The 13267-nt window shown below is 60.9% G+C and overlaps 1 protein-coding gene across 24 annotated transcripts in view; it reads right to left on the reverse strand.

The window, feature by feature from the left end:
• Nucleotides 1–572: 572 nt before the first annotated feature.
• Nucleotides 573–13267, reverse strand: part of NCOR2 (nuclear receptor corepressor 2) — a 214963-nt gene continuing 202268 nt past the window's right edge. For 9 of the 24 annotated variants that reach the window (XM_031442506.2, XM_031442501.2, XM_031442504.2 and 6 more), the window contains 10 exons: nt 11371–11912; nt 10000–10221; nt 9707–9852; nt 9017–9210; nt 7978–8127; nt 7256–7404; nt 6429–6482; nt 3540–3761; nt 2301–2480; nt 573–1739 (listed from right to left, as the gene is read on the reverse strand). In XM_031442506.2, the coding sequence (XP_031298366.1) occupies nt 1558–1739; nt 2301–2480; nt 3540–3761; nt 6429–6482; nt 7256–7404; nt 7978–8127; nt 9017–9210; nt 9707–9852; nt 10000–10221; nt 11371–11912 (2041 nt within the window). In that variant the 3' untranslated portion in view covers nt 573–1557. The remainder of the gene's footprint in view (nt 1740–2300; nt 2481–3539; nt 3762–6428; nt 6483–7255; nt 7405–7977; nt 8128–9016; nt 9211–9706; nt 9853–9999; nt 10222–11370; nt 11913–13267) is intronic. The other 15 variants (XM_031442514.2, XM_031442517.2, XM_031442521.2 and 12 more) reach the window with 10 other exon arrangements.

Consider the following 13267-nt stretch of genomic DNA (forward strand, 5'->3'; position numbering starts at 1 on the left):
AGGGTCCCTCACGCCACAGGGCACGGCTGACCTTGACTCAGCTGGTGGAGGGGCTCTGACCTCTGCTTGGAGAGGTGGACGGGCATCAGAGGCCACATGCAGGCTACCAATACCCCCAGCGCCGAGGGGTAGCTGAGAGGCAGCTCTGGGGCTGCCAAAACCTGCCACCTGCAGGGGCCTTTCAGGAGCAGCGCCCGGGGACAAAGGCCTTCCTCCTGGGCAAACAGGCAGCAGCCACCACGCAGGGAGCCACAGCACACGCCCCCCTCTACTGCCGGCCTCGCCAGAACGCCTCTGACAGTTAAGAACTGATGATGCCCACCTCAGACACCACCAACACGAGTGTGATCACGCACCCTCCCCGATACTCTCCCCACGGGGGTGGCTGTTCGATGTCCGCACAGTGACATCCTCACTGTGGGTATGCGTTCGCCCGCAAGGGGGACGAGTCTGGTGAGTCAGGGGATGTGTCCCTGCGCCCTCCCCCCAGGGGTACACTCCCACCGCCCCCCTCCGCAAGTCATCTGCCCTCCTGGCTGGCCGGTCCGAGGGAGAGAAGAAGCCTCTGTAACTCGAGTATAAGTCGCTTTTTAATGAGAACAACGTGTGTAAATGACAGGACGCCACCGCCGTGCGCAGATGGCGGTCACAGAATACCCATCAAATTCATTCTGCCCAAGGAAGGGAGGGAGGGAGGACACAGGGGGGCTTGCGAGCGGGCAGCCCCTGCCCCCCTGCTCCTGCGGACGATGGGGTCACTGACTGTCGGCCTGCACACGCCTCCTGAACGGTAAGCAGAGATCGAAAGCACAGCAGCAATAATACTGGGTAAGTCCTTCCTTGCGTAAAACATCTGAATTAATTCATTGAAGGTATCAAAAATATACCCTGTAAACCAATACATCATTTACACCTGCCTTTCCTTCCCACCGCTGTGGCAACGATGTGTGAAAAAAACAGTCCGGTTCCTCAGAGCATCCGCTCGCCCCAGGCCGCACCTGGCCCTTTCGCCTGCCCGTCTGGCCTGACTTGGTTTCCAGCGGTCTCGTTGACTGGCGCAGCCCATGGGGACCGGGACGAGAGTGCCGGGGGCTGGACAGGGCCTGTGTCCGTCTGTCCAGAGTGCTAAGCGGGATGGGGGCGGAGGGAGGATGCGGGGGGCTGCTAGCTCAGTTTAGACTTTGGTTCCAAATGCGTTAAGGGGGGAGGCAGTGGCGTGGGAGGTGCGTGGTCATCCTGCTTTGGGTCCCTGGCCGCCCCGGCTGCGTGCGTGTGGCCGCCACACACCTGCCGCGCCCCCTCCCTGACCCCTCCCCTCCCGAGCACCAGGTAAACATCCCCTGAGTAAGGTCACTGCACAGGGCCAGCCGGGGCGGGAGTCGTAGTTAAGGCTTTAGACAGGCAAGGATGCCAGCTCTGGACGGACGGACAGACGGGCGCACAGGCAGATTCAGGGGCTCCTTCCTCGGTTGGGGGAGTCGGCAGCCGCCCGGCTCCTTGCCTGGCTGCTCTGGTCGCTCACTGGGCCCTGGCGCCGCCCCCACCCCGTGCTGACCGTCACTCGCTGTCGGAGAGCGTCTCGTACTGTGAGCAGAGCAGCGGCTTGGGCTCCTCGTCCCAGGCGTGGTGGGGGCCGGCCAGGGGCCCGCTGCCCGCGGGGAGGCCAGGTGGGGGTGGGGAGGCCATGACCCCTGCCTGCAGCCGCATGATCAGCGGGTTGTAGGGAAACGGCGTGGAACCTGCCGGAAAGATGGGGAAAGACGCCCGGGAGGCCCCAGTGAGCTGGGCAGCCCCCATGGGCCACCACCTACAGAACTGGGGCCTTGGCCTCCTGCGACCCCATCACCTTCTAACTGCCGGTAGGTGTCTCCGGCTGCCCGCCTCGCCTTTCCTCCAGCGCTCACACTGGCTTCGTGCCCGGCCACCTGTCGCTGCACCAGCAGGAGCCCCCTCCCTGTTCACGCCACTGCCGCTGGGGTCTGCTCTGCAGCCAAGGGACCGCTCAAACCTGCAGTTGCCCCACTTAAGTCCCCGAGGGCCTCCTTGCGCTCTCAAGAGAAAGCAGAGGGCTCCCTTGTGACCCGCTGAGCCCGTGGGAACGACCCCTGCCATGGCCCTTTCTCTCTACTTCCTGGGTCCTTTGTCCCCTCTCTGATCGCACCCTTTCCCTCTGCCCGGGCCCTGACGAGAAGCGCTGACAGCTCAGCTCCGCCCACGGGGCGGGCACGCAGCCCCCTGACGTTGCGTGCATCCCGCAGGCGACGGCCCCGTGGGCCCACCTGCCCACCCCCGGAGCCCACCTGCGGAGGAGGGCCGGTCCTCCCACACACGGTTGGTGAGCGGAGTCCGGCGGTTGCAGTCACCCTCCGAGTGCACCGAGGAGACGGAGGGCGGCCGGTCCCCAGACGCCAGGCCTGGGGCCGGAGACTTGGCTTTTCGACTGCTGGGTCTGCCAGAGACTTTGGCCTTCCCGCCGCCACCTGCAGGGGGACACGTGGGAAGGGGCCACGTTGGACCATGAGGACAGTGCTCACGCTGTGGGGTGGGGGGTGGTTGAGGCCCTGGCCGCCTGCTTCCCAGGCCCCCCATGGAGGGAGAACAGCAGCTCGACCCGGGGAGCCAAGGAAGTCGACCAGACGGCCAGACCCAGCCATGAGGCTGGATCCTGCAGGGGTTCCTACTAGGGGAGGGGGTACGACTACTTGCAAACCCCCTGAGGCTGCCCTGAGGCTGATACCCCAAGCGTGGAGCTGCAGGCCTCTAGCTGGACCCTGACCACTGCCTCAGGACTAAGCCAGGACTGGGAGGCTGCAGGCCCGCTGCAGAGAAGCCAGGACCCCTGGGGCCAGGCCTGGGCCTCCACGAAGTCCAGAAACTCCCTGGGGCCACAGCATCCAGGTCAGAAAAATGGGCCCAAGATCTCCCTGCCTGGCCCTTGCTCTGATCTGCAGTGTTGACTGGGAACCCAGGGCAGGGGGAGCTGGCTTGTCTGTCTTCCCTGACTCATCTGAGTTTGGGGCTGGCACATAGACACCAGTCTCCTCCCATCGCACCTAAGACCAGCCATGGACACGCGTGGTGACCCGAAACGACACTAAGCACCCCCCGCCCTGACTGCTGTGAGCCCAGGGGTCCCCTGGATCCACACAAGGAAGGTGGGTCCTCACTCCAGCCTGATCTGCCCCAAGGAGACACAAGATGGGCCCCAGGACGCGGGCATCCTGGGACCTGTGTCCAGCAGGGGAGGAAGGCACGGCAGGGCTTGGGCAGCGGCATGAGTGTTTTTAGAAAAGCGGCAGCTCCCTCGGGCCCAGTGGGCGAGGGCGGACCGGGGCGATGCGGACACTGGAGGGTGCCCGCCCAGCTTGGGATCAGCCAACTCCAGAACCACGTCAAACACGCACAAAAATCAAGTCACAAGCTCCAAAGCTGGAGGGGGTTGGTCAGAGGAACGCGGAGGCGGGAGGATTAATGACACCGGGGTGGGAACAGACGGGGCGGGTGGGGCTGGAGGGCCAAGGCGGAGGAGGCCTGCAGACCTGGCGAGGTGAGTGCGTGTTCACTCCGTCCGTCAGCAGCGGTTATGGGCATAGCAGCGGGCAGGCTGGCACTGGCATTCAGAGGGTTAAAAGCATTGGCGCTGAGCGGGTGCTCCTCCCACTGATCATATTTACCCATGAGCGCCTTTCTAATAATGGCCTCCAGCCCCATGTTGGTGCTGGCATGCTCCTGCACCGCCTGGCTTCTGCAGGTCATAAGGCCTGGGAGAGAGACACACACACAAAGGGGCCAGGAGGGGCCAGAGGACAAGGGGAGAGGGAGAGAGAAAAGCAGAGAGGGAGGGAGGGAGGAGAAGAGAGAATACACAGTGAGCACATTTCGGCAAAGCAACGTTTCTTGATTTCCCTGTCTTCCCCCCGGAATTTTCCTGCAGGGGGACGGGGACAGGGGGCTCCCTCTGACTTGGGCCCTGGCAGCTCTTAGGAACTCCTTGGGGGAGGTGGGGTTGGGGGGTTAGATGACCACCCCCCAAGCCTCATTCCTACTCTGCCCTCTGGGAAATCAGAGCCCCTGCTGGCCCCCTATTCCCAGCTGGGGCTGCTTTTTTTTTTTTTTAATTCCAAGTGGCCTTGAAAAGAGGGAGTAGGGGCAGGATCAGAGGGTCGCCTTATTTGCTAGGAAACTAAGGCAAGGTAGAGCTCAGTACTGGGCATGGGGGGGTCCACCTTGGCTCCTGGGGGCCCCTGGGAGGCTGGGAGGGATGCTGACCAGACGGTCCTCCAGCTGCCCCTACCTGCGAGGCCTGGGACCCTCAAGCCCCTGCCTGCCCCCCAAGCTGGGCCTAACTCTCCTCCCGCCCCCCTCTCCCCGCCTGGGAGCCACGAGGAGAAAGAGGGTGCAGAGACGGACGGTGAGGTGGGGGTCGTAGCCATGCAGTTACGGTGCGTGTGCGGGGGACAGGGCAGAGCTGGAGACAGTGGCGTGGCCGCCCCCGGCCCGGCCACCCCGGCACAAAGTGGCCCGATCCGCAACGGTCCCCCACGGATCCTTCCAGACACCCGCTGCAAAGTTGTGTCAGTTAAGCCTTTTCTGTTTACCAGGTTTTCTGTCTCTTTCTTGTGAACCATCCTGGGGGCTTTGCAAACCCTGGGGAATGTGCCTCTTTTCGGCATTTTCTGTTAAACCACTTTGCTTTCAAAAATTGCCAACAAAGCTATCTGCCATCGGGCAAAATTTTCATGAATTTTAAAACTTCCGCTCTGAGCCAACTGTATGATTACCAAGTGGCTGAATGACGGGCTTGCCGACCCCCTAACTCATCTGTAAACTGGACTGCTGGCTCCTGGGACACTGGGAGCAACACGGCAGCTTCTAAAACTCATGTTTCCAAAGCGACTATTTGCCATCTACATTTTCTTTTTTTTCCTTTTAGTTTCAAACTCATGCACAGCCACAGGATGCCTCAACCTTTTTTTCAGCTATGTCGTGGCCACATTTCACTAGCACTTAAAAAAATAAAAATTTCCATCAAGAAAATGCAAAATCTCTAGCAGAGGTGAGTGCTGGGGACAAAAAAAAAAAAAAAAAAAATTATGATCCTACACACGAAAACACTGGGAAGTGGGGAAAAGATGTGAGGAAGACATGATGGTTCCTTGGCAGGTCAGTGTCCTAGCCATCACAGACGTTTACTGAGTTCCCATTCAAGGTCACGGGTCCGCGGTCTGACGGTCTAGACAGGAAGCTGATCATCTCCAGTCACAAAGCAGGAACTAAAGCAGCAGAGACCGGGGTCTGGGGAAATTTTTGTGTGTGGACTAAACTGCTTTGAAAAAAGTTGAATCTAATTTATATACAAGTTTTCACACAAATCTTTGTTGTCCTGTGTGAATTTCTACGTAAACACGCAGCTGTGTGTCTAGTGCCTTGGTCAAGGTTTAGAACGTCCTGAAAACATTCATTTCCAACCATCTCATTGTTTCGGCCAAATTGCCTCCTCCTTGTTGCCTGAGGCTCAGCAAAGCCCCAGGTGTCTGGTCTCTGGGTGGATGGACATCGGGACCCCACTCAGCAGCCCCGCTGGCCCCCTGACAAAATCCAATAGCTGCCTTGTGCTCCCCACGTTCCCAGAGCTCAAGGCCTGTGCTGGCCCCGGGGAAGGCCAGCACATCCCCCGCTGCAGATGCCCCTGGCTCTTCCCATCGGCAGGCCTGCCCACAGAGGGCATCGGCCCCGTCTGCTCTGGGCTCAGCCCTTCACGCCAGACTCGCCAGGGCACTTCCCCACAGCCTCACCCCTGTCCTTCTATGAAGGCTGCAGAAACACAGTGTGGGCCCTACCAGAAGCTGGGGGTCCAACCCCAGAGGCTCCAAAACATTCGAGAAGGCTTAAGTTTTCCCTTAAAATTGTTTGTGAGTTTTACACCCACCCCTGTAATGCATCGGCTCTGCTTCCCCAGCCCCCTGGCTGGAATGTGCAAGGAAAACTAACGTTCTATCTATAAAAGATGCCCACGTGGACCCTGAGTGCAGCGTGCGTACGCACAGGCCCACTTCCCATCCACGCATTCAAACCTCCATCTGAGACCCCAGCAGACAAGCCAGGGAAGTTTCTGGATAGATGTGCGTGATTCTAATACTGTACTAGACGCACCAGGAGACCCTGGCAGTGAACTCCAGATAGAGACTCCTTGCCACTCTCGCTGGCCTTTGCATCCCCACTGCAGGGTTTTGTTTAGACCACAGGAGGGGACACGCTTGAATTAAGAAAGGTCGCCTGTCACCATGGCTACGGCTAGTGTGGGGTCCCGTTGACTCCCAAGGCCTCACTCCCAAGTCTCTTCCCAGGTCCAAACGCTCAGTGTGACCTGCCCGGGGCGCCCGACGACGGGGGAGGGGGAGGGCCGCGCAGCCCGGACAAGTGGTTACCTGCTCCGGTGATGGCTGGCATGTTGAAGATCTCTGTCCCGGGCTGGCCGATATCTGGAGGGGGTGATAAGATGGGTGAGACCTCTGGGCCCACAGGTCCTGAGGAATCACCTGCCCATTCCTGTCGCCTGTCTGGTGGAGGCAAGGCGCACCTCCTGGGAGCTTGTCAATGCAGACGGATTCAGCAGGGCTGGGGCAGGGCCTGAGATTCTGCATTTCCAACCAGCTCGCTGGGGCTGCTGACCTGCTGGCCCGTGCCCTGCACTTGGCAAGACCCTGAGCTGGACAAGCCTGGGCTGGTGACTATCTGCAAGGCCGTGACTCCAGCCCCAGAAGCAGAAAAGCCTCCGCAGGGCCCCTGAACTACCCTCAGCTAATGAGCTATCTGAGGCCCGGGATGGTGACGACCCCTCTTTCACTGGCTCACCCACTCGCGCATTCTCCTGAGGCATGCCAGGCACTGTGCTCAGTGGCGGCCGAGCTAAGCTAGGATTTATGCCCAGGAATCACATAAACAGGGGAGAGAAGTCCCACACGTGGCAGGCACCATGAACGGGGGACACATGGGGCCCTTGTATGGGTGTGACCCCATCCCTGGTGCCCGGTATGGGGCTCAGCACAGACTACTGTGTGCCGGGCACCGTTCTGGGGGCCGCACTCTGTGCAGCCAGCACTGACAGCAAAAAGACACGGCCCAGGGTTCCGAGCGTGAGCTGAAGGGCCAGTGCGAGAGCTGGTCAGCAGATGCGCCGGGCCGTGGGTTTCGCTGCCGTGCTGGCCCCCAGCCCCGCAGCCGCCCCCACCCCCGGGGAGGGGCGGGCCCTTACTGTATTCGGGCTCGTTTCGGTTGTGGGTGTTCAGCTTCTTGTTGATCTCCTGTTTCTTGGATTTGACCATGGCCGAGTTGCTCTCGGTCAGCTTGCTAAAGAAGGCCGGCGGCTGGCTGGTATTGCCTGGAGATTTGGAGCCCATCCTGCTGTGAGGATCAGACACCCCAGGTCAGTTCATTCGGTGCTGAGCTTGCATACCCTTGATGAGGGGGCGCTCACCATCTGAGCTGTCTTAAAAATTCATCCTGTGCCTGCATCTCTCATCTCTTAGGGGCCACATCTGAAATCTCTGTCGTTCACCTATTCCTAGGTTCAGGGTATCTCTGGAGAGCTCAGCTGCCCTGGGGTGCAACACCTGTACACCTGCAACAGTCCAACACCTGTAACGGGCCTTGGGAACCAAAGTGGACTCAGACCACACCCTTCCTGGAGGCCAGGCGGCCTGGCTTTGTTGTCCGCATTCGTCCCACCCCCAGGACCCACTTTGGTCCAGCACATTAGCTCTTTATTTCTCAGATCCTCAAATGCTGGCAACAGGGGCCCGGCCTGAGCTGAGAGACCCCAGCCTAAGGCACGGGAAGCTACCGCTGAGGTCCCCCAGCTGCACCCCAAAGCTTCTGTCAAGCCCCCAACTGCACAGCAGTGGACCGAGGCTGCAGGTAGGCAAGAACCTGAGTCCTCAGCATCCCAGGACGGGGAGGGGGCTGTCATGAAGGTACCTGGGCTCCGCCTGCTCCCCGTCCCGGTACAGCAGCGGGTACATGGCGCTCCGGGGATGCCCGGGCTCTGCCATGCCCTCAGGCGGGGACACGGGCTCGATACCATCCTCACCACTGCCCAGGGCCGACGTCTTGCTTGGCTCTGGAGACCTGGGCGGAGAGAGGGCCCCAGCTGTGGTCAGAGCTCAGAGCTCCTGCTCTCGAAGGGGTGCATGGATGCACCCCTCTCTCCACTCCCTCTCCAAGCCCTGCCTCACTCTAAACCAGGGCTTCACGCGCTTCTCCTGTGAAGGGCCAGAGGGTAAGTATTTCAGGCGTTGTGTGCCACTTGTAGTCTCTGCTGTATTCTTTTTCATTTATTTTTATAACCTTTGAAAACACAAAACCATCTCTAGCTCCTGGACTACAAGAGAACAGGCTGTGGGCTGGATTTGGCCTGTGGGCAGTACTTTGTTGATCCCTGCCACACCCCATGCCAGGGACCCCACTGTTCCCCCAAAGACACTTGCTGTCTCCCACTTCTGTGCCCCACCAGAACGGCTTCTTCATCCTAGAGCTGGGGGCCCTGCCCGCTCCTCTCTGATCCCCGGCCTCCGGGGTAACCAGGAGTGTAAGTGCACGTGCATGCTGGGAGGCTGCTCTCAGACCACACAGCGCTGGCTCAGATCCCAGCTCCACCACTTACTGGCTGTGTCTCTGTGGGCAAGTGAATTCACTTCCCCATGCCTCAGTTTCTTCACCTGTGAAGTGGAGATAACATGCCTGCACTGCCTGGGGTTGTGGTGAGGATCCCGGTTAACAAGCGTGAGGCACTTAGCTCAGTGCCCGGACCCCAGAACGTGGTGTGCGTGTCAGCTGTCATCTCACAGCACTGTGACCTTGAGCAAACTGCCCAGTTTCCCCGAGTCTCAGTGTCTCATCTGCACAATGGCTCTGAGTGGGCCTCACACTTTGCTGAGCTCAACCCTCCCAAGGCAGACAACTGACGAGGGCCTAGCAGTGCCCAGCAAGGGGCACCCTGCCTCCCTCCCCCACTCACCTCTTGCCCCCTTCACTGTGGGGCGAGCCACGGGCTGGGGCGCCATGGTCCGGGGGCGGGAGGTAGAGGTCGCTGGGTGGGCGGCGGAGGTCCAGGACGGGGCAGCTGGCTCCGGGGAAGGAGTAGAGGGGGGCGGGGAGGGGCGCGCTGAGCTGCTGGGGGTGGTGCCGCGTGTAGTCCTGCGTGATGACCTCCTGCAGCCCGAGGAGTAGGGGAGAGGTGCGGGGTCAGGGACCAGCCATCCCACCAGAACCTTCCGGGTGGGGTGAGGACTGGACTGAGCTTTGTGGGGCAGAACCCTGCGGCTGGGCTCCGGGCCCCCCATGTGCTTCGAGCCAGAACATAGCTGCCTCAATGCCCCCAAGTGCATGGCGAGGGGGTCGGCCAGGGTCTCAAACTGGGCTCCGAGATAGGTGGGACTCCACTGGCCAGCGTAAGTAAGATGTGAATCGTGGGCTGGGGCACCTACGGCTCCATCCGCTGGATGAGGGGACAGCTACAGCAGCTGAGTTTGAGATTCTGGAACCCCTGGCGTGGTTTGTCCTCGCCAAGCCCCAGATCCCTGGTTCACCCCACCAGGACTCAAGTTTACCCACCAGACTGTGTGTGGACCCTCCCCCCCCCCCTCAGGGCCCGGCCCCACCCCAGGTGCAAAGGCAATGAGGAGGAGGGCACAGAAGGGGTAGTTACACTGATATGCTGAGCCAGGGTGACCACCCGCTGGTGACCTTTGACCCCGGGAGTGGTCTGGAGCAGTGGGCTGGACGAGGGCTGGCTCTCGGGCAGCGGCCGCAGGTGTGGGAGGTGTGCAGCCTCACCGCCGAGCTTCCCTGGGCCTGTGGGCAGAGCAGAGCTGGTCAGAGGGTGGCTGGGATGGGCGCGGCGCGAGCTCAGCAGGGCTGCCGTCCTCAAGCCCCAGCTCTGCCCTCTGAGCTGTGGGGCAGGGCCAATCCCTCCACCTCCGAGCACCTCGGTCTCCCCACCTGTGCCATGGGGCGACAGCTGTCCCTGCTTCACGGGGCTGTGGTGGGTGGGGGCGCAGGGCAGGACCCCACCTGGCTGCTTGTGCCGCAGGTCCCCCTCCAGGTGGCTCTTGTCGAGCTCCTCCAGGTGCTTGGGGAGCCCCTTGTCGTGGGTCAGGCTGGGTGAGCTCACAGGGCTGACGGGCTCTACCCCGTCGGGGCTGTAGCTGCCGCCGTGGTAACCTGCAGCAGGGCGAGGTGGCGAGTCAGGCAGGCGCGGGGACTCAGGGCCAAGGCTGCCCCTCCCAGCCCGCCCTCCCATGCTGGTTGGGGCCCCAGGGCCGGAGTAGGGGGGGTATTTGGGCGGACGGAGAGAGGGAAAGAGCCAGAGTGGCGGCTACTGCCTGGCCAGGGGTGGGGGTGAACCGAGAAAGGAGGGTAAGGGTGCTGCAGGGAGAGAGAGGATGGTAAAGAGATGGGTGGAGAAAACACGCAGAGAATGAGACACACAGGTTGAGGGAGATGGAGGGAGGCCCAGGGAGAGTGAGAGGTGGATGGCAACACAGATGGAAAAAGGGACAGGGACAGAGGCAGACCCAGGTTGTGGGGGCTGGGGGTGGAGTGAGATGGGGGAGGATGAGTCTCTGGGAAGGGGGTGTGGGGACAGCGGATGGGTGGTGAAGGAGTGATGTCAGTGCGGGGGGTGGCAGGGAGTGAGACTAAGGTCCCAGTGCCCCTGCCCGGGCCGCAGCCCCCGCAGTCTCCCAGCCCCCCAGCCCCACCCCAGCACAGGGGAGTCCTAAGCTGGGGCTGGAGGTGAAAGGGAAGCACGGAAGAACCCCGTTTCCTCCGGGGATGCTGGCTGGTGGGTCAGCAAGAGGATGTGGGGCCAGGTCATCCCCAAGACTCCCTCATGACCTGGGCAGGACGCACGGGCCAGGTTCCCAGCTCCTCCTGGAAAGTGGGGGTGCCCCACTCTCCGTCTTCTCCCCACTGTATGCCTCGGGGGGTGTCCTCCAAACCACACACGGCAGCAGGCAAAGACATCAGCCTGAGCCCCTCTGCAGCCCCGCTCCCCAAACAAAGGCGCGAAGAGGGAGATGGGAGGCGTGGCTGAAGTCAAAATCACAGATCCATTCATTAAAGGAAAAAAGCGAAAATCCAAAAAAAAAAAAAAATCATGATAAAACGATGTGCAAATGATGAGGTGCCCCCAGTCAGAGGGGGTGGGCGCAGCTGAGGAATCATCAGAGCGTGCAATCGACGAAGACGAGTTTCAAAACAAAATACCAAAACCAACAAAAAATGGGGGGGAAAAATAAAAAGCAGAGATCTGAAAATATCTTTAGGCCACAAGACGGGGTGGGTGGGCGGCGGGGCCGGAAGTCTTACCATCGCGAGGGGAGTCGTTGGCCAGCGAACCTCCTTCTCGCGGCCCTTTATCGTGAGCAATTTGACGCATGATTATCGCGTCTATGAAGGTGGCCGCTGTCAGGGTGGTCTTACCCAGAGAACGGAGTTCCAATTCCTGGATGGAAAAGGGTTTACTTTGAGTCTTTTCCCGGTGCAGGTCCGCGGCCGAGGCGGGCGGCGCCGGCTGGTCCGGGCTGGCGTGGTGGGGTGCGAGGCTCTTCGCTGGGGCGCGGGCGATGGCCGTGTGGCTGGAGCCGGGGAGTGCCAGGGGCCGGGGCTCGGAGCCCTTGCTGGGGGAGGAGGCGGGCTCCAGCCCTGTGCGGGCTGGGGGCTTGGCGAGGAAGGTGTGGCCGGTGTCCACTCGGGGCCGCTCGGGCCGGGCGACCCGCGAGGCCTCCTTAGGCAGCAAGACAGGCTCCATGAGGGTGGGGTAGACCCCGTCCAGGGTGCCGCCCAGCGGGCAGTGGGTGGTGGGAGGGAATGTGGCGGCCGGGCGGACAGGCGAGGAGGTGGAGGTGGACCTGAGGGAGGAGAGGAGGAGGGTGAGTGGTTGCGGGAGCCACAGCCGGGGGCCTATGAAACCGAGGTAGGGTCACCCCTCACTTCAACACCCTGATGAGTCCCCACTGCCCTGTAATAGCTCCCAAGGTCCCCACTGCACTGAGAGGAAACCCTCCTGACTGTGGCCCATGAGACCCCATGCAACACGACCTTACCTAGCCCATCCATCCAGCCCATCTGCCCAAAACTTTACTGAGCACCTCCTATACGTCAGGCACTGTTCTAGACCCTCAGGATATGGCAGTGAACGAAACAGACAAAAGTGCCATAGGTTCTGGGTGAGAAGACTCACTACACACAGTCACAGATAAATTAAACCCTTGTCGGTGTAGCAACAGCTCAAAAGCAACAGGCCTGGGCAGACAGCAAAGGAACTTTTGGGCAGGTGGTCAGAGGGTCTCTGAGGTAGCTGGCACACGAGCCAGGAGGAAGTGAGTGAGCCACGTGAAGAGGCAGGACACCAGGGCGAAGGCCGGGAGGGTGGGCCCGGATGTGTGGTTCGAGAAAGGTGGGAGTGACGTGAGCCGGGTGTTAGAGAAGGGGGCAGCAGGGCCCAGCTCTCCCACCTCGGACACCAGGGGACACACAGGGCTCCCTGGCGTCCCTTCTGCCTGGAGCACTCTCCTCACCCCAGTAGGGCTGGCTCTGGCTACTCCTGAGAGTCCTTTGTCTCTTCCTCCAGGCAGCCTTCCCTGATTGCTGCCCTGGTCTAGACCTTAAGCCCCCAGAGGGCAGGGCTTGCATCAACTGTCACCACGTCCCCCACCCCTAGCACAGGCCGACCAGGAAGAAGGAATGCACAGATGCACTCTCTCTGACCTTCACAGGGTTAGTGTAATTATCACCTCTGCAGATGAGGAAACAGGCTTGGACGTGAGCTGGCCTGACCCCATCTCTTGTGGCCTGTCAAGCCCAGGGTTTCCACGAGGAAGGCCTGTGCTAGCCCCTAATCCCAGGGCTCTTACTCAGCTGCAGCGGGAAAGGGGCTTGATGTCCCTATTACTGCTGGTGTGGGGAACAAGGACCTGGTGTCTGATGACCGGCTCTAAGGGTCAGGTGCCTGTGTGCTGCATAACCGTTGGGGACCTGACTCAGGGCACAAAGCCGACGCTCTGGGGAAACGACATCATCATTTTTCATAACTGGAAGGGTGGTAGGGAGGGTATGATTTAGAGCAGCAAGTGGAGGAACACTTAAATGAATGGACATTTCATTCTGGAAGAACCAGCCGCTTCAAAACAGGTCCCTGGGCAGGGAGGGTACGGGGAAAGCTCCCTTCCCCTGACAGGCAGCTCTGCCCACAGTCCTTGGGGAT

This window comes from Camelus dromedarius, chromosome 31, assembly GCF_036321535.1.
Source record: "Camelus dromedarius isolate mCamDro1 chromosome 31, mCamDro1.pat, whole genome shotgun sequence".
Classification (NCBI taxonomy): domain Eukaryota; kingdom Metazoa; phylum Chordata; class Mammalia; order Artiodactyla; family Camelidae; genus Camelus; species Camelus dromedarius.